Raw genomic sequence first — 25599 nt, forward strand, 5'->3', positions numbered from 1 at the left:
TCTGGTCACCCTACCCAGAGTACTCGGTATTCTGTTGTAATACACATTAAATTCTCGTTCAGATTGGGTCAGTACAAAGAGAGAAAAGGATAGGAAGGTGAAATATTTTCTCCCTTGTTTAAGAAGGGGCATCTGTTCATTTCTATGCTTCCTAGAATGCTTCTTGCTTTACATGTGATAAACATGTATGTTTTAAAGAGCAATCTAAAAGAAGACAGAGTAGACGCTTGATGCTCTGAGAAAGAAGGCACACAAAGATAGGAGAGTAAAAGTTGGAAGGAAGGGAATGGTTAAGCAGGATGGAGAGGAGGAAGGGATGAGCACAGAGATGTAGACAGGTAAAGGAATTGCCAGGTCTTGAAGGTGAGAATGAGAAGTCTGAACCAGATGTGGAAGGTGGTCAGGGGAGTGGCATGATAAGGCCAATCAGTGAGGGAGATAATTTTGGTGACAGCATTTTGTGTAGCTTAAAGAGTGGATGGGGGGAAGTGGTGAGGCTAGTGAGGACAAGTTTATAGCAGTGAAGGGGCTGTGGGGGAAGGTATTTAACTTTGGAGGTGGAGAGGAAAGTATGGGTTTATGACAGTCTCAGTATACAAAGGACTGAAGGAGAGACAGAGGAGTCAACTATGACAGCACAGTGAAAAAGAAGATTGTGGAATTATCAGCAGTAATGAACAAGGAAGGGAGAGGAATTTAAGAAAGTGGAGTTCTATTTTTATCACGTTGAGTGGGAGCAGGTGTCTCGATAGCCAGAATGATAGAATCAGAGTCATAAGACTGAACAACGGGGGAGATCAAGGATAAAGACCAAGATTTGAGATTCATAAAGATGGTAAGAAAAGCTATGCAAGAGGATGAAAATAAAGGGAAGGCAGAGTAGGCCAAGAACTGAATGCCACAAGACTCCAGCAGAGCAGGAGGAGGACAAGGAGCTATTGAAAAAGTCAACAAAGCAGCAGTTGGAGACAGAAGACGAGAATTGAGATAGAAAAAGTAATAAATTTTAGTAGGGAGAGAATTCAGTAGGAGGGGAAAGGCAGGAGGCACTTGAGAAGAAAGGTAAAAGAGAATGTCTTAGAAATGACCAGAAAGAACATAGTTGATTATCTTAATAAGGACAGTGAAGTATCTTAATAAGGAGTGGAAATCAGATTGTAGTTAGTCAAGGACAGCATAAGTAGATAATGTCCTCCAGATGTTTGGAGGCAAAGAGTGAGGAGCAAGATGCACTGAAGGGAGGGTGTGTGTGTTAAGGACAGGTTCTTAAAAAGATTGAGGAAACTATAGATAAATATTAGTAAGTAAAGATAATCTGTTGTAAGAGGTAGGGCAAAATTTGGTCTGCATAATCTTTATTACTTGTCTGATGCATGACTTAGAATTCATCTTGTGTTTCAAGGTTCAGTTTGAAGGGCGGGAAGTTGGATGATAATAATCTATGTTACTTGTTAGCTGGGCACATGTGATCTGGAAGTCACAAACTCAGTGAATGGAGAGCCTTATAACATACTATTACAGAGTTGGTTAGAGTAGAACTTCATCAAAATGTTTTATACATAAAATAAATTAATGTGAAATTGTGCTTTTCTTTCATGGAAACTTAAAACCTGAAAAATCACTGAGTTGACAACAAATGGAGAACTAGCTCTTGAGCAGGCTGTAAAATTGGATAATGGCTTTTTAATCTTCATTTTAGCTGGTGATGTAACAGTAAATTTTGAAACCTCAAATGGACACACCATAACAATCAGTGAAGAAACCATCCAGGAAGAAAATGTAATAAAGACCACAGAAGACAATGGCTCCTTATCAGCCAACGCGTCTGCTGAGGAAGGAAAAAAAGAAGATAAAAAAGGTAAACAAACAAATCTTCATATTCTCACAAACCTTTATGGGTCATAAAGGGGAAAGTGGTCTGAGCACAGAAGTGGGAGTCAGGAAGGTCTGATTTCTAATCCCTGACTCCAGTGCTGAGTCCATTTCTGGCTTCAGGCAAGTTTCTATTTCAGATTCTCCTTCTGTAAAATGGGGATAATAATACATAGTGTAAGAGTGCATCCTTACCTCATGGGTACCCCCTCATTGCTGGTCACAGCATTGCACAGAGCTCTTGTCTCTGGCACTCTCTATAAGGCTTTTCCTCAAACCTGCAACTGTCTAAATCCTGCTCAGGGCATACTTGGCTTGGCCTTCTGGTCAAGTCACATGAAAGTCTAAAGCCTTTCTAAGGAAGCATGAGTTAGTCCAAATGGAGGTTCAAACAAGTCTTCAAACTAATGGCCCTTCCACCCCTCTCACTAGTTCCCCTGTTATATCCTGTCTGTTAAGCCTTAGCCCAGAGCTTCTCCCCCCACTAGAGAGACCTCTCTCTCATAACTGAGCTCCCTCAGGCTACTTATAAGGCCTAATTTTGCCTTCTTTAGGCAAGAGGTAATTAGTTAATCACTTCCCCAGCTGTAGAGCATGACTAATTGGGGTTCTTCCCCTTGCCTTTAGTGGATGGTGGTTAAGCCCCTTTATACATACTTATTAGCCTTTTGGGATTGTTGAAGAAATTAGTTCATGTGTACAATTTTCAAAAGTGCCCAGAGTGATTTATGAGCTTATGTCTCGGTGTCAAAAGTAACTTGGGAAGCTAAATCCCACTGACTTTCAGTGAGTCTCAGCCACCTAAGTGTCTAAGTCACTTTTGAAAATTGAACTTCGGCTCATAAGTCACTTACGTGCTTTTGAAAATTTGATCCCATATCTGTAAGGTGCTTTGTAGAAGGCAACATATACATGCTAAATATTATTATTTGGCCAAATCATGAAGTCAGTTTAGCTTATACTGTCTTCACTCAAACTTCTATTGACTTCATTAGAAGTTTGATGGAATAAGGAAGAGTAAACACGGAGTGAAGATCACAGGATTTGTCCCGTAATTGTTGTTTCTTTTCCAACATATCTGGTAATGCACACTGCTATTTCATTGTCAGTGAAAATTACTCTTGAATTACAGCCTGTTTGTTAGACTTTCCTGAAAAGTATCAGGAATGCAAAGGGTCGGGATCTCTCTATTTCTGGATGTTTGATTTAACAGCCTTTCCAAAATATTCTGGTAGGCTTGTCTAGTGAGAAGTGCTCCTCAGAAGGTTGAGTGTGTCAATTCAGCTAATCACACAAAAAGTTTGGATCCTTCTCCAAACTGTGCAAACCTTTTGGAGCTGCAAAATGTGGCTGGAAATCTGAGAACTGGCTTTCTTGTGAGATTTCCAGTACTTGCTACCCTCAGTTGAGCCAGAAAAACAAGACCAGCCCTTCTCATGGTATTTTGGCACATCCTGCTTCTGGTCCCAGCCAGGACTAGGAATGCGTAGATTCAGTAGAATGGAAAATAATGGGAAGGGAAAACTCACCAAAAAAGAGTTCACATTGATTTTGGGGCTAAAGATTATGTCAATTATTATTTTATGCTTTTCTACTCCGGGGTTTTCCTTGAAACATTTAAGAGCAAAATAACATTTTATTTTAATTGTGATTTGATCCTACATGGCTGATCCTGCAGAATTTAGAGTTCTAGTTAAAATAGAAGGTTCAAAGTCTACATATGTTTGCTACCTTCTATACCTACTGTGACTGCTTTGTAGAGAGCCATTCCAAACCCTTACCACAAAAGCTATCTGAGAATCGAGGAATACGTAACTATGATACCTCTTCTCTCCAATTCCTCTGAGAAATTGAGATGCTTTGGGGAAGCGATGTAATAAAAATAAGAAAAGTGGGATTTTGATCTTCTAGTTTCAATAAAGTTTTAGTAGTATTACATAGGGGATATAAAGCACTTTGAATTTGAATAGGACAATGGAAATATTAGAGGGCCAATCCTGCAAGAAGTGGTGAACGCACTCCTCCCACTTGCTGAACAAAAGCAGCATAAGCCCATTGCACTTCACTGGAGTTACTCTTGACTTACACCACATTAAGTAAAAAGACAGTTGGGCCTATTAACTTCAGTTGGAGTTTAAGGGAAATGATGTGCTCGTGGCCTCAGAAAGAGTCTGTGTCAGAACTGGAATTGCAATGCAGGAGTTCCTGACTCACTGTCCTGTGCCCAGGTCATGGAACATGCTGCTCTCTCTGATGACAACTCTCACTCTGTCATAAAAATCAAAATATGAGAGCTTCAAAGTTAGCTCAAAAATTCAGGGTAACGTATTCAGGAAGTACAATCCCATGGCAGATACTCTTAACCATTTTAGAGGTACTGTACTTGTGCATAAATCTTAAAGGAGAATTTTTGCCTACTTGACATGCATATGAGGACTGGAGACAGGATTAATTCCTTTCATTTAGTATCAGGGCATGCTGCAGTAATCAATATTGACAGACCAAAGTGTTTTTAAAAAATCATGAGATTTAAAAAAATGTGGAGGGGTCTTTCTACCTGTCTTCTGGATTTTGAGACTGTAGAGTTCATGTTTTCAAGTTTTCCCCACAACCAGGAGGGCTAGGAACTTTTCAAAAAAAAAAAAAAAAGTGAGATTCTCACAAGACTCCAGGATCTGGGGCTTTTAAGAAAAACAACAAATATCACAAGACTCTCGGTAAAATTGCAAGAATTGGCAACACTGGAAATGGAATATGTTAGGAGTTAAAGGAAGAACCATCCCATGGTGATCTGTAGAGGTAGAGAAACGGGCAAAGAATAGACTGAAACATACAATGTAAAATGAATTAAGCAAAAGTGTATGAAACAAAAAAAACCTTCCAAGTTGTCCTGTGTGCTGCCAAACAATTCTATAAACTATAAACCCATCTGCTGCTTGTCAGTTTACAGATGCTTCTAACATTTTGTGAAAAAATTCCCTTTGGCAGCTTAATAATGTAACTGTTGCTATTTGAAATAATGATAGGGTGTCAGTCATCCAAGTGGCATGTTTAAAAGGAAATTCCTCCCTGGCATAAGGATAATGAGGAGCTGCTGACAGTTTTTACATGCAACGGGTAATTGATTATTGAGCCTTTGCAGATGCGAAACCTGGATATTGTTATAGATCATTTATTTACTCTGTGAACTCCAGTGTTTTTTAAAAGGAAAATGACCCGGCACCTTTCAAGGAAAATGAAGAGCTTAATTATGGCTGTCCTGTGTAGGTACACGGGAGTGGAGAAGAGGGAATAGGGAGCTTCTAAGTACCTCCCCACTCCAGTTCACCCACACAGAAGGCAGATGTAATTGGGTTGCTGGAGCTACAGAAGTGCTAGGCAGAGAGATTGCCAGTCTGGCTCCAGATTGGGCAAAAGTGTGGAGGAGGGGTAAAGCCAAGGACTTGTGCTTTTCCCTCCCCCTCATGTGCACTGCCCCACCCACAGACAGGAAGCAGCACTAGGGAGAGCACAGGTTACACTTGTTGTAGAAAAAGTGTCAGAATTGTAACTGCTAAGGACGATCCTCCCATCCCTTCCCCAAGCACTCCTGAGGCAGTGTGCTTACTCCTCACTACACAGCATAATACCTCCAGTGCCCCTGGCAGGATTGCTCTTCCTTCTCCGTCTCTGGCTCACTGTCTTAGTTTAGAACCTTAAGCATTCAGTTCAGTTTAGTTTACAAAACTGATTCAATCTGTTTTTATCCCCACTAGTTAATTTCACGCTTCGTGGTTTTCTTGGGCTTGAGGAAATATTTGGCTGAATACCCAGGAGCAAGATAGTGATGGGAACGGGGACGGAAAAGTTTAATTTTGCAGCCTGGTAGCCAGCCATGATTATTAGTGCTGTAAAAAACTATAGTAATGTTGGAAGCCAGGGCTGGTGTCTGGATGCTGTGAGACTGAGCACAAGGTTCTGAAATGTTCCTAAGCATTTACAGTAGATCAGCTGAACAATGCTGTGTGTTCTGGTGGATTTCTGCATGTCCCCCACTGCAGGAAATTTGCATGTTGATTTCCGGCTGGATTTCACAACATCTGTGAGTCTTTTTCCAACGGAGAGTTCTATTCCAAGCTTCAACAAAAGCTCTGCGTTTTAACTCATTGTGATGTAGCTTCTTACCCCTTCTATTTGTCCACCGATCCCTTATCTCCCTTCAGTGTAGTTTTTTATTTGAGCATGTAAGCCAGTGGGCTAACTCTCTGGCCCATGCATGAAAAAACAGTCTCCAGCCACAGATTTTCAGTTCTGTTTTCTTCAGGGCTTTGGTTTCTTCAAAGTAAAACTATTTAACACAAATTCAGCATATCAACCACATCCTTTTCCCCTCACCCAGTGACTTCTGCAGGGGCCTATCTACCCCTTAAAGGATTCCAGACCTGTGGAGCCTGAGTCAAGGCAAGCGTCTGTTTCCTTCTCGTTCATAAGTTGCTCCCTGCAGAATTACACTCTGCAAACCATTCCACTGAGAGGCATATGTAAACTAGCCTCTCTCCCCTGACCCAAAGACTCCTGCAGATTCCCTTGTACAAGGCCTCTTGCGCACTGTGCTGCTGATACAAGTGGTGACATAGAGTTAGAAGTCCACAAGTGGCTACCCCCATGTTCTTAATTAACCATGTCAATGCTCTGTATGCAAGCAGCCATAGGGAAAAATCCCTCTTCTTCTCACAGCAGTTTCATTTTTGCAGTAAGCTGTGATAACCACATGCTGTTTGCAACACTCCTTTTCCATAGCATCACCCGCTGAGTTACACTTTTCTTCCTGGAGGGGGTGACTTTGCTGTTGATGTGAATTAGGTGCCTGAGTTGCAACTCTAGCTGTTCTCTCTTCCTGAGTCTGCTGTGTTGCTGTTTCCTTGTGGTGCTCCTCTAGCATTAGAAATAATACTACTAGAACAGTATGAGATAATGCTGTGATAGATTGAGAAAAACATTGGTCTTTCATTATTAAATATCCCCAGCAATTAACAACAAGTTAACAGTAAATTTATGAATATGCAGGGAGTTATTTCTAAACATTATGGCCAGAATTTTCAGAAGGGTTTGACCGCCACCATTGGGACCCTGGTTTAAAAAGACTTCAGTTGTCACTTATAAAATAAATAGTCAAATTTTCAAAAGAACTCAGCATGTTTGGGTATCACGTCCTTTTGAAAATCAGGTCACAGTGAAAGCTGCTGGATGGTGAACATTTTGTAAACCTGGACGTCGTTTAGGTGTCTACACAGCAGGAGCAGAGCTTTCTCTGGCTCTCGTTGTGGGTGCTCAGCATCAGAACATCTGGCCCTTAGGGAAATATATTCTAAATATAAATGCAATATTGATTGAAGCTCTGAATGAGGCATTAACATTTGCTTTGTTTTTGTTTGTTTCTAAAAGGGTAATTTATGGGTGGATTGTCTTGGTCCAAGTGATTGCTCCCTGTCCGAATCTGGTACAAGGTGATAGTGACTAAAAGTTACTCCCATCTGATGGCTGTTTCAGATTGTTTTATAAAATGAGTTGGTCATCTTGGTCCAGTTCCAAGTGGACGGATGTCCAAATCAGAAAATAGCACCTCATAGCTGGTGCTGGCATACCATGGAGATGGGTATGGAGAAACGGACAGATAGAGTTGGCTCTGATGGCTATTGCTGTTGTCAGTCTCAGCTGAGGTGTCAAAGAATGAATAGTCATTAAGATTAAGTCATGTACAAGCAGAATCACACTGGGGGATTCAGATAAGAACATAAGAATGGCCATGCTGGGTCAGACCAAAGGTCCGTCTAGACCAGTATCCTGTTTTCCAACAGCGGCTAATTCCAGGTGCCCCACAGGGAATGAACAGAACAGGTAATCATCAAGTGATCCATCCCCTCTCGCCCATTCCCAGCTTCTGGCAAACAGAAGCAAGGCACACCATCCCTGCCCATCATGAAACAAGCTCAGAAACAGTTTCCTTACCTTGTAAAATGTCTTTTTTTAAGCTTTTCCCCCCGTTTTTTTTTTTTAGTAGTTTATGTTATAACACAGTAGTGTACTGTATTTGCCTTTTTTGGGGCTCTGCTGCTGCCTGATTGTGTACTTCCAATTCCAAATGAGGTGTGTGGTTGACCAGTCAGTTCGTAACTCTGGTGTTCGTAACTGAGGCTCTGCTGTATGCAAGAAGAGATGTGACATGGTCAAAGTGATGGACTAGAGAAATGATCCTTACAACAGCATTCTGGATAGATATGACTGGGGCAAGATTGCACTCATCAAGACCAGAGAAAATGATGCTGCAGGAATTGAGATGTGAGACAATAAGATTTCTAGTTGTGTGGATGGATGGGACTGTGCTATTAAAGACCAATCTGTTTGTCTACTTCCTGAAGACCGTGTGGAGCTAATGGAAGATATTTTATTAATTGATTTAAGTTCTGCACTCTTAGTCCAGAGCTGGGGGAATTGAAATTCATGATTTTTTTAAATGGCTGACATCAGAAAGGGTCCAGTTGGGAATTTCACTGAACCAGCCATAAGACTGAAATCTCTTGTCTGATTTTTCTCTCCCACTGGCAGCTTCTGTCATAATCTTGCCTTTTAAAAATAGGCGGGCTTCCTTCATATATCTTCTGCTGCTGTCTTGATACTTTCTTCCACTGCATCAAAGTAGAAGTCATCATCGAAAAGGGAAGCTGGGGAGAATTTTGAGGCAGATGCATAGGTGTTGTAATGACTAGGTAGATATGCACAGAAAATGTATTATAAAAGAGGAAAGGAATGTTTAATAAATATATCTCCTCCTTCTCCCTGAGTGTGTCTGATCCAGGAACAAAAAGCAAGAGAGCTGAGAGATAGTTCAAGGGGTCAGTGAGCAAAAGTAGCCCTCAGTTTAATAGTTGTAAAAGGTTGTCATAATGTATCAAAAGTATTAGCAAGAACAGCCAAGTCCATAATGTTGTAAGCTTAGGCTGGAAATAAAGAATGACAAAATCAACAGTTAGTGTAAACTGATTGTGCTAGATAACCCAGTAAGTGAAAAGGAATGAACTGTTTGTCTTCATTCCCACAACATGTGAAAACCAATAAGTGTGCATGCTGTGTGTAATTATGACCAATGACACACTGGCTCAAGTTCACCATTGCTAGACCACAGCATTGGTCCTAATCTTTTATCCCTGATCCTGCGATAAAGCAGTGTAATTGTTGTCTAACACGTTATTTGTCTTTCATCTACTAATCTTTACAGTGAAGAAATGCTGCTTATTTTTTGGGAATGGATTAGAGATGTAGTAACATAGAGGGTGGAAGGCAGGACAAAGAGATCCAGAAATGGCCACTTGGCATGCAGAATCTGGTTCTAATATGATCTTAATTGTAAGAGCTGGTACACAGATTGCCACTGATTGCCAAAAATAGCTACCTCCAATATCAAAGGTAGCTATTTTTAGAAATACTTTAACTATGCACTTTTCTCCTCTATTTTCCCAAACATTGTGCTTGTCACTAACGGGCAAGTAAGACATTTGTGATTTTTGACACACGCTTACTGTTATATAAAGTGTTTTTGAAAAAGGTCAGGAAGGTTACCTGGAGACTGAACAAGTGCTGGGCTAGAATGATGGAGTAGAATAGAATTTCCATCTGGCAAGCACCTAGACACAACCACACGATGCAGAATTTTATGGAGACTACAAAATCTACTTTGATTTAGGAATTATTGATTCTTGACAACACTGTCAGTGCTGGCAGTCACAATCAGAGTCCGTGCAAGGGTGGGTGAGTATTCCCATGCCAAATAACATTCCATTTAATTTGGCTTCAGTTCTGCCTGAAGAATAGAGGTACTGTGAGGAAGATGCCTGAATAAAGTTACCATTTTTAGCAAACATGCTGTGGTACAGGAGAATTAGCTGCTGCAGCTGAAATTTCCAGCCACTGCCAGGTTTGGTAACCATTGAACCTGTGACTGTGGAGATGCCCCCATTTATTGAATGGTCACAAATTTAATACAACGCTATACATTTTGCTGCTCTCAAGGGAAGGAAAAAGAACCTCAGGGAATTTGTTTGAGGGGAGGATGGAGCTCCTGGATTCTAACACTGACTCAGACTGTAGTTAGCAGACCAATCAGTGCTACTGCAAGTCAAGGGTGGAACTCAGAAACCTATGGGATAGATAAAAATTGAGAGAAGCAGGGTACGTGCTCCATCCTCCATAAAAAGGTTTTCAGTTGAGACCTAGTGTAACATTTCATTGGGGTGATGCATTGTTATTAAATAAGAGAAGAGGAACTCTCTTCCGATTCCCAAGAGGTTAAGCAGCAGCATCTAGCTTGTCATTGCATTTACATTGTGTATGTCTGTGTCAGTCGGCTTCTGTTCACTTTCTTCTTTGTAGAGAGCACTGTTAACTGTCCTGAAAAACCAGCATCCCATGCTCCACTGCCTCCTAAGTCTAAGCCTAAGCCTAAAAAAGCATCAATACCTTCAAAAAATGCTCCTGCTGCTGCCACTGCCACCAGCCATAAGAGTAATGAAGCACCTCATGTTAAAAAAAAGGTCAAGGCTCCTGCTAAGCAGCCCCCTGTCCCACCTCCCAAGCCAACAGGTCACAATGCAAATCGAGAAGCTGGTGAGTACTGGATAGGCAGTGCCAGAATGGTGGGTGCATGTGCATGGGGTTGCTTGTGCTAATTATTCTCTGTGTAAATTGTAATTACTAATGAATCTGCACCTTACTAGCTCTCCATTGGGCTCATACTTTGCTGTATAAAAGCTCCTCTGAAAATGGAGAAATCACTTTGCTGTCTAATGTCTGGATATGTGAGATTAAGTACTATACAGAGGTGATGTAGAATACACAGTTAACTGCAAAAACTGAGGGTAGAGGTGTTGGGAGAAGCTGCAGAGGAAAGGGTGAGTTCCAAGACAAAATTTATCTTTGTTACTCCTCCAAAGCTCTGGGAAATGTATCACTACATATTTCTCCTGGAAATAACTAACATTTCAGTAAATTTTATAAGACTACAAGTTCTCTTAAGAGGGCAGAATCTAAAACCACTAACTTAGCCCTAGAGACTCAAATATATTTGCCTCTAGCTGCTAGAATGATTACAGCTCATTGAAAAAGTCCAACTATTCCCTCAGTTGATGGATACTTTTCAAAGATACAGAATACCCTTATCATGACAAACTATGTTGCCAGATAAATCGCAGATATACCTACCCATTGGGATACTGTGTAGCTATCAGTTAGCAATGATATTGTAAGCAGTCAAGCCTACAACACTAATATCCTTTGACTGAGAGTGGTTATAAATTATAGGATGACCCAAAAAAAAAAAAAGTAAAACCACCAGAAGGCAATTAAAACACTAGTGAGTTTATAATCAGTGCACTTTGTTTATGCACTAGGCCAACTGGAAAGCTCGTTCAGTGCCTCCATTTTTCTCTCCAAATATATCACCATTGATAGATTGCAGATGTTGGCAGGTTTTGCGTTTGAAGCATGAAAGAAGAATCCTATTGAAGACACTACAAAGCTGCTAAAGTTTTGATAGTCACGTTACCAGAAAAAGTCTCATTCATGAACTTGACATTAACTACACCAGTTACCCAAATGTTCACTTTTAACCCAGAATGCATTGCTTGTATTCCACATTCAGGTGGAAAACTAAGTTCTTACAGGGTTGGGAAACTTTCTGACAAGGTAAAGCTAATAGATTTTTTTTATAGAAATAAAGCAATGGATTTAGGTGAAGAAGGTGATTAGATCCGTATTTTGAATTTAGGTAAATAATTATCTTACTTGTTTGCTTAAAATAGGTGCTATCCTGGGGCCTGATTCTGTCCTCAGTGATTTTGTACAACTCACACTCCTGGGAGAATTCTGTGCCAGAAAATTAAAAATTATGCGCTAAAAAATTTAAAATACTGCGCCAAAAAATACTGCAAAATTCTGCAGATTGTATTTGTCAAAATAATGCAATATAATCACACCAGTTTCAATTGTTTTGGTAAGTTATTTAAACTACAATACAGGAAAAAAGTCACAATAACTATTCAGCATTTCCTAAATACATGAAAGTTAAATGACAAATACTTGGTAACTAATACCCTGCATTCCAGTTATAATCCTGGATTTTCATTTAAATTACATTACAGAACACCAAACGGAAAAATAAAAAGTAGAATGTCATTTTAAGGGCTGGTCTACACTGGCAACGCTAAAGTGCTGCAGCAGCGGCGTTGCCATGGCAGGGCTTTAACGTGGCTTGTGTAGTCGCGGCAGAGCACTGGGAAAGAGCTCTTCCAGGGCTCTAAAAAAAACACCTCCATGAGGGGCGTAGCTACCAGTGCTGGTGCACTGTCTACACTGGTGCTTTACAGCGCTGAAACTTGCTGCACTCATGGGGGTGTTTTTTTCACACCCCTGAGTGAGAAAGTTACAGCACTGTAAATATCCAGTGTAGACAAGCCCTAAATTGCTCAGACTTTTCACACATGAAAGTCATACAGTTTTGCTAATCATTGTCCTGGACCTAGCTGGGTACTTTGGAAAGTGCTTGGTTTTGATTTTCCTGACATTTTATTGACTACTTGGTAAATGTTTTATTTGCCCTCAGAAGTCCTTTTATTTTTATTTTTTTTAAAATGGGTAACTAAAAATATAATCCCATTATGCCACTTTGGCACAGGAAAAAAGTGAGAAAGCACATAGATCTTCCTAGCTGATTCCCTTACTGTCATTTATAAGGCTTACATCACTCTGGCAATGTAAGGTTTCAGAGTAACAGCCGTGTTAGTCTGTATTCGCAAAAAGAAAAGGAGTACTTGTGGCACCTTAGAGACTAACCAATTTATTAGAGCATAAGCTTTCGTGAGCTACAGCTCACTTCCTCAGATGCATATCGTGGAAACTGCAGCAGACTTTATATATACACAGAGAATATGAACCAATACCTCCTCCCACCCCACTGTCCTGATGGTAATAGCTTATCTAAAGTGATCATCAGGTGGGCCATTTCCAGCACAAATCCAGGTTTTCTCACCCTCCACCCCCCCACACAAATTCACTCTCCTGCTGGTGATAGCCCATCCAAAGTGACAACTCTTTACACAATGTGCATGACAATCAAGTTGGGCTATTTCCTGCACAAATAAGATAATATTAGATAAGCTATTACCAGCAGGACAGTGGGGTGGGAGGAGGTATTGGTTCATATTCTCTGTGTATATATAAAGTCTGCTGCAGTTTCCACGATATGCATCTGATGAAGTGAGCTGTAGCTCACGAAAGCTTATGCTCTAATAAATTGGTTAGTCTCTAAGGTGCCACAAGTACTCCTTTTCTTCTGGCAATGTAGGGGCCTTAAAACTTTTACAGGCTTTTATGCTTATGGGGGAATTGACTGAGACTGAGAACAGTTAACTAATAATAGAATAATTAACAATGTTACTATGCAGGCAGGTTGCTACATTTCTGTCTCAGAGAATGAGATCAATTAACCATCAACAGAAACATTAACAAAATGTGGTTATTTTTACAAAAGCTATTTTCTTTAATTTAAAAACAAACAATTTTCAGTAACATGATACTAATATTTAATTGTTTTTTCAGTTCTCAAGAAGTTATATTTTACTGAGCATGCAGGCTGCTACACTTCTGCCTTTGGGACAGAGCCTTCCTCCTGCATGACAAAAAAGACCTACCCTCGTCCACACCTCTCGAGCCGCAGTATCAAGAGAGAAGGACAGAGTCTCTCTCACTTGTTGGCCAGCCCCGCCCCCTGACGGTGATCAACGTCTGCCCCGCAGGCACGCATGCCCAGTCCCCCTCCCCCTGCAGTGATTTGCGTCTCTGAAGCTGCTCCAGGCACGCTGGAACAGACCTACTGCCTGGGTTGCCGGGGAAGAGACGCGTGTCCCCCCACAGATTTCTTTTGCATTTTTCTGCACGGCGGCCACAGAAATATGCGGGCCAAATGAATTCTGCACCCCCTCCTGGGCGCAGAATTCTGTCAGGAGTAACTCCATAAAATTATTTAGATTGCATGAGTATAACTGAAACCTGCATTTGATCTGTTGGCTATTAAAGTAATACAGACTGTGCTAATAATTTATTTCAACATTAGGTATATCATGTTCCTTTAAAAGATGGAAAAAAAATTATCCGTTTTACACTGCGAAAAGAAAAGGAGTACTTGTGGCACCTTAGAGACTAACCAATTTATTTGAGCATGAGCTTTCGTGAGCTACACGTGAGCTTATGCTCAAATAAATTGGTTAGTCTCTAAGGTGCCACAAGTACTCCTTTTCTTTTTGCGAATACAGACTAACATGGCTGTTACTCTGAAACCTGTTTTACACTGGTGGCTTTCAAAATATTTAGCACACTATACCTATTGTAAGGCCCCAAGTACACTTATGGCAATACATATAAATAGAGCTGGTTGAAAATAGCGAGTTTTCCATCACAAATTATGATGAAAATAGAAAAAAATAATTTTCTTTTAAATTTTCCATGGAAAATGTCAATTTATTGAAAACTGAAATATGTTGCCCCAAAATTGCAATGCTGTTGTGGTGCCTCATGGGAGTTGTAGGGTTCTCTGGTTGGACTACTTCTCCAGTGAGGAACCATGGTCTTGCCTCCTGGAGAGGAGAGGCAATGCATCATGGGAATCCCCAGCCACAATATACCTTAGAATATATAGGCCAGCCAGTGAGCCCAGCCCATGGAGGAGAATGGGGACATGAGTCAGCTGAGCTTCTGTTCTCATAAGGTACCATGGCAGTATTTCCAAATTGGAAAAAAAATCTGGTTTTAGCTGAACTATTTATTTATTTATTTATTTATTTAGATGAAAAATTGAAATTTTCCATGGAAAGCAAACATTTTTCACACAAAAAAAATTTACTTAGTTGAAAACCCAATTTTCCATCAAAAGACCAGTTCTGATGGAAAAATTTCAGCCAGCCCTAACAATGACAAGAATGATAATACTGCTGACCCAGCTGAAATTAGGCAGGCGATGTCACAGAGAAACATTCTTGCAGTTTTCCAGCCTGATTTCAAGTCCAGAGAGGTTCTAAGAAAGAGACAAGATTTTTCAATACCCTCACCTTTTGAAGTTTAACCAGTGACTATTATAGATTGATTGTAGATTCTGTTCCGGTTTTTAACTTCAAGCATGTGTCTAGCCTTGCTGATTTCAACCCTGTGTTTAATGCTTTACTGGATCAAGCTGTATGCTGGATCTCAGCATCTTGCAGGATTAAGCCCTTTGTAAGCACCCTTCACCTTCACAGAAAGGTTTCTACTAAATATTGAGGAGGAATAAGATACTATTTGTTTCCATTGCAAGTTCCCACTTCTGCCTTTACATTTCTTTTCTTTTTGATTGATTGATTTGTAAATTAGTTACCCCTAAAGCTCCGCTCATATGCAATACCTGCTTTACAGTCAGGTCCTGCTTTTGTGCATTTTACAGCTAGTTTGTGACATAAAGAGAGCAGCAAGTGATTTGCCTAAGGTTGCACCCTATACCAGAGAACCTTCTAAATGTCTGTACCTCATAAAATTGTGTTAGAGGAGAAAATGGCATAATAGGCTTTCTCTATTACTTTCCTGTTTCAGACTTCATGCAGTGGAAGCTGTTTTTGTATCATGAGCTTATTTCACTGAAATAAGTTTGGCAAATAGCTTTATTTTGGTTCCCATAATAATCTACTGTTTTAAAGATACAGTTAAGTGAATTTCTGTTACACATTGTTAGCCTTCTGTTCTACTCTGTAGCAGGAAGGTCTGGTGACCATCTGGCCTAGTGGTCAGCTCATGACTTTACAAGTTCTGCCAGTCAAGTCATCCCAGAGGGAGCCCCAGCTGCAGCCTCGTTCACCCCCTCATGTTCCAGAGCTCATCACTACAAAGGAGCTGGTGGGGGAGGCAACATAGGGGGGGAATCCCCACTCCAACAGATACCAGCGCAGAGCCCCCAGGAGTCTCTCAACGTGGCCAGCCCAGTTACTGAGTTACCCCAAATTATGTATCCCCCTGGTCATTTCCTATCAGTCTGATGCTCTTCAGTTTGGGGCATGGTTGCAGGATAAGCAGACGCTCCTCAGTCTCTTAGGGTATGTCTACACTGCAGTTAAAAGCCCACAGCTGGCCTGTGCCAGCTGACTCTGGCTAAGCGGCTGTGTAATTGTAGTATAGATGTTCATGCCTTGGCTGGAGCCCAGGCTCTAGGACCCTGTGAGGTGAGAGGGTCCCAGAGCTAACCCTATCTCTGCAATTAAACAGCCCCTCAGCCTGAGTCCCAGGAAACCAAGTCAGCTGGCATGGGACTTCCCTGGGTGTCTAACAGCAATGTAGACATGTCATCAGTGTCCAGTTCAGTTAGTCAATCTGTCTCAGGGCTTTCAACTCTCAAAGAGCGAGGGATCCCAAATCCCCCTTCACAAAGCTGTTGCCACTCCCTGCACAGTTCTCAGCATCAGCCTTGTTGCCTGGTGCCACGTGCAGTGCAGAACAGTTCATTCCCCCACCCCTTCCTTCTGGGCTGCCAGTGCCCCTAAAATGTTCCTCCACTGGGAACATGCTTTGCATCTGTTGAGGACCAGGGCCTCCTAGTGCAGTATTCCTCTATTCCCCACCCTGGTTCAGTGTGGGACCTGTTGACCCCATTCCATTCTCAGAATGTTAATCCATTGATCTGTTACGTGATTCTTTTTTAAATGCTCCCATTGTCTTAATTTTAGTGCATTTCCCCTTACCAAAAATTGTGTTTGACTTCACCAGTGTTTTGATTAAAAGGATTTAATTGTATGTTTTGTGTTTAAATGAGAGTCAGAATTCTTGTATTCTCTCCCAGTTTAGCCACTGACTCATTGTGTGACCTTGGGCAAAACAGCTAGCTGTGCCTCAGTTTCCTCATCTGTAAAATTAAACATTGCAAGACATAATGGGATGATATAAAGTGCATTTAGATTTTCATATGAAAGGTGCTATGGAATGGCAATAATGATGACAGTCTATAATACTCTGACAAAAAAACGTAATAGGAAAGGTTAGTGTTGAAGATTATTAACTTTAGCTGCAGACTAACTGGGATTATTTGTATCTTTTTGGGGCCAGCATTGTTTAGAAAAGAGGGACTAGGGAAGTTTTCACTGGAGCTAGTTCTCCACAGAATGCATACAACTAATTCTCACAAATGCTCTACATTCATGTACATCTACAGGAGGATGTACAGTACAATCATGCTTTAATGATTGTGAATCAAGACTTATACACAGACATAGTAACATTTTCAAAAGCCTCTACATGATTTAGGAAACTAAGTTTCATTTTCAAGAGTAATTTAGCACTGATTGCTTAAGTCCCACTGAAAGTCAGTAGCTCATAAGTCTCTGAGTCACTTTTGAAAATGAGACAGGCTTCTGTCACCCAAGCACTTCTGAAAATTTTTCCCGATGTGTAGCTAGCTATTCAGTCAGGACAACTGTGTTATTATTTTAAACAACTGGATTTTTAAGATTATTACTAGGCATTGGCCTAGTGGTCACCACACAGTGATGACAATCAGGATCTCTAGCCTCAGCTCTAATGACCTTGGGCAACTACTTACACCTTCTGCCTCTACCCACCTCTAAAACTGGAACTAATAAGACTTACCTACCTCACAGGGGACTTGTGAGGATCAAGTAGTTAGCTGATGTTTGTCAAATGCTTAGAGTTATAGAAGTACTAAGTATAGTTGTTTTATTATTAAAATATCAAGTCACGATACAGTTCAAATGGTTTAAAGAAAAACTGCATTTCTGAGGTTGTAAAATGTTTGTCCTTTTTCATTTTAGCTAGTTCCTCTCGCGTAAAAAAATCATCTGTCTCCAAGTCATCTTCTTCACAATCTCCTTCATCCACATCATCTCATCCGAAAGCCTCTAAGGAGACAGCACCTAGTAAAACGGGCACATCAGGAACTTCCAGGGGCAAGAGAAAACCCGGGAAGCAGTCAACCCCACGAACCCATGCAGATGGGGACATTTCTTCCACCTCCAATGCAGCAGCAGACAGTTTAGAAACAAAGGTGGAAAACTCTCATCCAGAGCAACCTCCCTTCATAATTTCTGAAGCTGAAGATACAGACCAGCAGAGCAAACTGATTGTCCCTCCTCCTCCCACTGCTCCTCCTCCTCTGCCGCCGCCACCTTCCTCTCCTCCTTCAGCCAGTCAGTCCACTGACTCTCCAGAAACACCAGATGTACCCATTAGCACCGAAGCATCTGTCCCAGACTCAGATTCTAATCCTCTTCTCCAGACTGAACATGAAACAGACAATGAAAACCTTAGCAGGGCAGCCCTAGACAGTGGCCTGGATAGGAGTGAAGAAAACACAACATGGTAAGACTCTACTGTCGTTGATAAGCAATGAGGTGCTCAGTTCATTGCTAGGGGTGGCGAAACGATTCAGATAAAGTAAGAAATGCTTGCAGTCTTGCACCTTTGCCTATCAGATCCAAAACTTTAGTTAACTTGTTTTTCATTATTATTCATTTTCACTTGCCTTTACACTTCCATGTCCCAGTCAAAAGTAGAAGTGGCAAAATACATGAACGAAACTCGAAAATGCTTTCCCAACATAACCAGAATGACGTTTGCAATGGCAACTGCTCCCCTCTCCCACCCTTTTATAAGAATAATAATAGAAATATCTGCTTGGGGTATTTTTTTTTATCAACCAGAAAGGAAGAAGAATCAGAGACTCTAGAGTCCAGAAGGGACTTCACTATTGCCATTCTGAGTAACAGGAAGGGGCCCAAATATTACAGTGATGGGCATCAATACCAAACCCTAAATAACCTTCCCGTGAGGCCCTGCCCTTGCACCACCTCTTCCGGCCAAGGCCCCACCTTGCACTCGCTCTTGTCTGCTCCCTCCCCCCCATCACTCACCCTTAAGGCATAGCTCCCCGACTTTTAAAAGTGATGGGGCCATAGCCCCCTGGCCCCCCTGCTCTGGTGCCCCTGAACCCAGTCACGGTCAGCATTAAACAGTGTTAAACAAGGTGTGGGGTTTGGTATCCAGAGACAGTAGCCTTCTTAGTACCATGGCAAGTACAGTTAAAAATCATTCAACCTTTTATCAAAGATACAGAGAAGAAGGAAGAACAGTTAAAGCACTGGAAATGTAAAGTGTTAAGAAAGGCTTTCATTTTAACAACATCCCTTCTCCCTTTCCCTTTAGCTGGAGAAAATTTAGAAGGAAACTTTCACCCCCCTTTGTTTGACAGTCTCTTAGATGGTATCAAAGATGGCAATAATTGTCCATTTGGGGAGAAGAGAAGTTAGCTGAGATGGGCTGGAGCTGCTGTTGTTGTGTCTGTTGTTAAAGTCTGATCCCATTTCATCTAAAGCAGTGTTTGGGATTCATCTGGAGTGGTGATGTAACTGGGTCCCTCTCTCTGGCCCAGTCTGGTCAGAATATCCCTCGGGATTAGGACAAAGAAGATCTGGGGGGTCCCAGCATATGGTGGAGTTGGCAGCCATGAGGGTAAAGCTCACTCCAGTAGTCTCCATCTGTTCTTCCATTGACACCCCTCCCCAGTCTCTTTCTTTTAAGGACCCAAAAAGGGAATGATGGTGGAATAGCCCATCCCGTCATTATTTTGTCCACTAATTAGGCCTAGTATCCGACACACCAATTTTGGCTCATTAATTTCTGGTTGTGCAGCTTCTATTTTTACCAAGCATGATTTCAACATAGTTCTTGAATCATATCAATGTGGTCGGTTTTTTTGTTTTGTTTTGTTTTGTTTGGACTAATTTAGTGTCTATGTCTGGTTCTCGTGCACCTGTTTATAACATTAATTACTGAAATCAACTTGACCAACTTTTCATCAACATTTGTTATTTTAGGTTATTGTAACGTCTTACTGACTGAGCTCACAATTAGGGTAAACTTGTCAGCCCCATTATCACAACCGTGCTCTGTTGTCCTCACAAGAGAAATCAGCATCATTCACAACCACACTAAGCAGTTCTAGTTTCTGCACTTAGATGGCATAAAGGGGCTGTAATCCAGATGCTAATCACCAGCAAAGAATTCCCCTGGTATAGGGGAACTCCTGGCTAGCACATCTCTGCCACGATCAAGCCCCCGTGCCTCTGTCCTTCCCTCTCATCCCACACAGAGGGTGGAAGGGCAGTGGGCACGGTGCAGCTGTACTCAGTTGCCCCAGTCCTCCACTGATACAGGCTCCACTAAGGAGAGGCATACACGAGTGGTGTAACTTAGAACTACCTAGTAGCAGCAGTCAGTGATGGAGCCAGGCTGGCCTTCAGATCAGGAAGCTGGAACTGGCCCTTTTGTACCATCCCATCCCCCTACCACAAGCAGACTTCTGGCTCAGGAGAGAATCTCCTGCACTGTATACACCTCCGATTGTTGGCTGTCAATGCATTTTATGTATTACTGGTGCAGCTCATCATTAAGACCATTTGCATCTCTTTATATATAAGATTAAGTCAGTCTGAATAAAACAGCTTGTATTTTCATGCTTGCTTATCCAGGCGGTCTCCTTTTGGTGTTCTGTGTTGCTTACCTTAATGTTACAGCATCTTTATTATGTATCAACAGTTCAGTTACCAAAGAAGATCAGGAAGAGGAGACTCCTAACCTAGCAAGTCCTCAACCAACAGAAGAACCTCCTGAGCCTATGGCCAGTCCGGAAAGTGAGAGCAGCAAAGAGAGCCACACCAGTGACTCCGATTCAGATGGGCCAATACTCTACACTGATGATGACGATGATGACGACGATAACACAAGTGCAGAAAGTAAGACAATTTAAAGAGGGATGTGTGGGGGAGAGATGGTCACTTTATATGAATGGCAAAAGTAACCCATCAGTGAGCCGGTAGTTTAACTCAGCTATTTTCTGGAAGAGCCTCCTTCATCTTTGGTTATGGATTTTTCAGGCACTTGACTCTCTTAGCACAGATGATACACTGTGTGTGTGAAAGTTTTGAAATTTCATCGGAGTGACCTATCTTGGAATGATCTGGAGGAAGCTGTTTGTCACTGTGCTGAGTTGGGATGCAGGGGAATGGCAGTCTCGGTTATGCGATTGCTTGAGTATTTCATTCATTTGCCCATTGGTCCAATACAATGCAAGCAGTATGAAAAATGTTATTCATAGGGGTACAGGGTAGCTCCGTTGATTTCTTTTGAGATTGGGTCCCACCCTTAGTTTAAGTACTTTGGTGGGACAGTGTTGGGAGGCTTGCATTGTCATTGTCCATGCTGTATCAGGTTTTTAATGAATAGATGACTACAGCCCCCACAGCTTTCCATCTAAAATACTTTACATGCACTAAATGCACTTTTAGAAAATGGATTTGCTGTTGTGTGATAATTTCACAGATTAGGTCATGTCTGCAGAGTGCTTTGAAGAGGAAAAGCACTATAAAAGTGCTAAGTAGCATTAAAAAATGAGGAGGGGGAGTGAGGGAGAAGAGGAGAATTAGACTGAACAGTGTAAGGCTTAAGAAAAGAGAAGCAGTTTGCTAAACATGCTGTTTTTAAAAAGAAAATAAAGTAACCTGTAATGTATCAGATTTCAGGTAGATTCAAGCCCAGATTTCTCATTTTTATCATATCACTTCACAGACGATGGGTGAAGCTTGGAAATTCACTCACTACCTTTGAACATCTTGGCAGTCAGCTTGTTGTTTTCTGAGTCCTTCAGCCTTTTATTGCATGAACCAAGTTGGAACTCTTTTTCTTCTGAGGTTAATTAAAATTCCTCTCTTGCATGTGGAAAAAGCGGCTGCTGTGGGGATGTATTAAAAGTTCTTGCTGATAGTTTGCATCTGTAACCTGAGTGTGAATGAACTGACTGTCTCCCTCCTTTTTTCCTCAGGCTCTTTGGCAAGTAAAATCCGTCGTAGGGATACTCTTGCTATCAAACTTGGCAACAGACCATCTAAAAAAGAATTGGAAGACAAAAATATCTTGCAGCGTACCTCTGAGGAGGAGAGGCAGGAAATCAGACATCAGATTGGAACGAAGCTAGTGAGGTATCCATTGCAATCTGAGGGTGGGTTTGGGAGGTAGGGAAAAAAACAAGAACACTGGCATCACATCTTAAATGCAGCCATGGTATTTGGTGCAGGATATTCTGGGTTGCCAGGTCTGTGAACATCTGATACATTCTTATGGCATGAACTAAATTATTTTGTGAACTTGAGAGCCAGATTAAAAAACATGTTTTATTCCTTAATGGTAGGTGTGATGATCATATGTGTGGAATTCATGGGGCACTTTCCCTTTAATAATAATAATAATAATTAATTAATAATAAATATAGGCATATGGTTCTTATCACTAGTGTCCTGGCCAAATTCCAACTCCAGTAATCATATTGTGCTTACCTACATTTCCTCCATAGGTTAACCATAGGTTAAAATGAATACACTGTTCTTAACTTCTTGTCTTAAGCTGCCTTGCGTAGTAGTGGTGGTACTGATGTGCTCCACTCCAGAGGTGGCTGAATTTTGGCCATGGATAATAGATTATTACGCCACCCTAGTGGCTACATGGTTATGTTCATGTAGAGCTTTACACTTAAAGGGGAGTGTAAACCTGTGTAAGCACTATGAAGTTTAACACTCTTATCAAACTTTTTAACATTTCAGTCAGCACCTGGCACTTTAAGGGTCAGATTCAAAACCCACTGAAGTCAATGAAAGTCTTGAGAACTACTGATGAAAAGCACTATATAAGCGCTAGGTACTATATTATTTTATATTATTAATATTGTTGTTATTCAATGGGCTTTGGATCAGGTCCAAATTTTCTATGTACTTTTCACAATGAGTGATTGCTAAACAGATTAAAATCACTCATTTTTAACCCTGTCTGACTTTGTTCAAACTCTGTAAGCTGGAGATAGTCATGTGCACACTTGAAAATTTGTACATAACTCAGTCCTCCATTGACATGGGCTACTTTAATATATATACACAGTTACTGCAGCCCATTGCTTTAACAGGTTTCTTCTCTACAATGCAAATCAATGGAATACTATGTATTTGTGGGGAACTTCCATTATTCAGTGCCAGTCCCCTGTAGCTACATCTCACCTGCTTCTCTTACCAGAAAGTCCATCCTGCAGAGCTCAGCCACTCAATTCCACTTTCTAGCCTACCTCTGTGGCTCCAGCCCCTGCTGAAGTTTCATGCGCTCACCCACCCCTGTCTTTGCCCCTTCCTTCCATTTTCCCACAGACCAGCTAAGGTTTTCTAGTGCAGTCTGGTGGACATGATTCGATTAATTATGCCAGTGATGCTCCTTGGTGAATCACAGGAGTTTACTAGACAGAGAAGCTGCCTCTGGGTCTCCTAACTTGCACAGATACCCAACATTAACTTTCCTGTTGAAACTTCTCCTGCTTCTTTGCAGCCCAGAAGTGAATTTCTTTAGTAAATTTATGGCAATATTAACCATGTTTTATAGGATACGAGCCTGAAAATAAGTGGTTTTCAGACATTTTTAAAATGTTCAGATACTTTTTGGCATGTAGGTAACTAAAATAGTTTTGATTTAAATCTCCAGAGTTTGCATATATGTAGTACTCAGTCAGTAGTGTGCATTTTGCTGTGTTTAAAACAAATGAAATTGAAAGAATTTATAAATGCATGAAAATATTTCAACAGTTGCACAGTATATTACAATACAGTACAGGGGGTTTTTTGTACAGATTATTCCATCAAACTAGATCCCAAAGTGGAGTATTTTAGAGCCTTTTTTTTAAAGGTTTGCACACACAGTTACCATGATTGCATCCTCACATTGGCCACTGGCATATCTAAGTGGCCAACCATGCCTCAAACTAGACATATGCCTGCTCAGTACCCAGTGTATGTGCTCAGTTGTAGAAACTGCATTCAGATTAACCGTGCAGTTGCACACCTACCCCTCAGTGGAAAATGAAGAGCATTAAAAGACTGATTAAAGGAGTTGCATTGCAGACTTTAACAAAGCAACCTGCTGTTTTTACTGTTAACCTTTGATTAAGAAATCTTGGTTTATAAATGGTCATTTAATTTGTACTCACAGGAGACTTAGCCAGAGGCCCACAACTGAAGAGCTAGAGCAGAGAAACATCCTGAAGCGTAAGTATTCTGTGCAGATTAGTGTAATTATTTATTCAGCAAAAAAGCACAACAACTGTGGGATTCATTAGGAACCTTGACTGCTAGTATAAAACGCTAGATTCATGCCTGGAGAGAGATTGGTGCTTGGTGAAGTAGCATCTTGACATTAGACCCATCATAAATCTGTAATGGCAGCACTAAATACAGGCTGTAGTCAGGGAGACAAACTGAGTCATTGGTCACACCCATACTCTTTCCCTTGACTTCAGTAGAGCTGCATGAGTGTGTCTGAGCACAGAATCTGCTCCTACTGTTGTAAAAATCAGTCAGACAGGTACTCCTTAAAGGTATTTTTAATTCTTTTCATCACTCCCCACTAACTTTTATAAGGAGGAAGGGAAATATTCTGTGCCCCCCAAACAGGGGTAGACATGAGTGAGTAAAGTACAAAGAGCAAAAAGGGAGGTGAAGGGTCCTGGAGGAGAGGAGACAATACATTCCAGCTCCTTGAAGATGTAAAAGAAACCATGCCTCCCTAAAGCTGTATTAGTATTGCTGGGTTCCTTTGTAATGGGGAGGGAGGAGGAGAGGCAGCATGCCGCCAGTGATGTCAGCCCTGCCCACCCTCAGATCTGCTTCTCCCATAACTATAGTTATGCATTTTTCCATATTGCCCCCATGCATGGAACATCCTCGCTCAACTGATCCGTAAGGCTGCCACTCACCTCTCAGGACTCAGACCTTCCCTGACATCTACAAGCAATCAGCCCGTTATCCTGAATAGGTTGAGTATAGCTGATGTGTTGTTTAATTGTTGAAAAAAACAATGAGTATGAAGTATATTGTACATACTTTGATTGTTTGCCCATCTTCACCCTTATTTATGTTGCTTGCCTACTCAAACAGGTAAGCTCTTTGGGGTAGAGACTTGTGTCTTCCTTTGTGAGTGCCCAATACCTACCATATTGTGGGTTCTACCAGCATATGAGTAATAAATGACAGCAATAATAATAGGAAAACTAGTCCATTTACAACCAAAAAAACCCACCATGTAGACTAGATGTGTAGAAATTTTCTAACCATGACATAAATGATACAATGTGTGTAATGCTACATTTTCAAGCACATAGTCAACCATTGCATGCCTGGAATCCATCTCGAAATACCTACACAGAATGTGTGAGTGGAAGAGAGGAAGAGAAGAAGGCATGGATGGCATGCCTTGTGAAATCCAAGTGACTTTGGCAACATCACTTGATCAGGCCAACAAATCAAAAAAAAAAAAAAAAAAGTTATCAGCTTTCAGAGAAACCATAATGCTGATAAAATACCAGTGATGTCATCCAGCCTTTAGGATAATTACTAAAATTGTAGCTTCTGGTTATCTGCTATGCATAAAAGAGGGTTCAACAAACTCCTAGCCAAGAGGTGATCTGCAATATATTTTGTAATGAGGAAAATTTTGAATCTCTGTATTACACTATCAAATGTAATAAAGATAAACTGTGAAGTATAACCATATTAATCTGATAACCAGTCAGCAAACACTGGACCACAT

The 25599-nt window shown here is 41.1% G+C and overlaps 1 protein-coding gene across 7 annotated transcripts in view; it reads left to right on the plus strand.

Moving 5' to 3' along the window:
• Window positions 1–25599, plus strand: part of PHACTR2 (phosphatase and actin regulator 2) — a 226289-nt gene that overhangs the window by 175267 nt on the left and 25423 nt on the right. For 5 of the 7 annotated variants that reach the window (XM_073337514.1, XM_073337516.1, XM_073337511.1 and 2 more), the window contains exons 4-9: window positions 1700–1858; window positions 10279–10512; window positions 17742–18288; window positions 20524–20720; window positions 21806–21962; window positions 24004–24059. In XM_073337514.1, coding sequence (XP_073193615.1) covers window positions 1700–1858; window positions 10279–10512; window positions 17742–18288; window positions 20524–20720; window positions 21806–21962; window positions 24004–24059 — 1350 coding nt within the window. Of the gene's footprint in view, window positions 1–1699; window positions 1859–10278; window positions 10513–17741; window positions 18289–20523; window positions 20721–21805; window positions 21963–22580; window positions 22675–24003; window positions 24060–25599 lie in introns of all 7 variants that reach the window. The other 2 variants (XR_012158072.1, XM_073337515.1) reach the window with 2 other exon arrangements.

This window comes from Lepidochelys kempii, chromosome 3, assembly GCF_965140265.1.
Source record: "Lepidochelys kempii isolate rLepKem1 chromosome 3, rLepKem1.hap2, whole genome shotgun sequence".
Taxonomy (NCBI): domain Eukaryota; kingdom Metazoa; phylum Chordata; order Testudines; family Cheloniidae; genus Lepidochelys; species Lepidochelys kempii.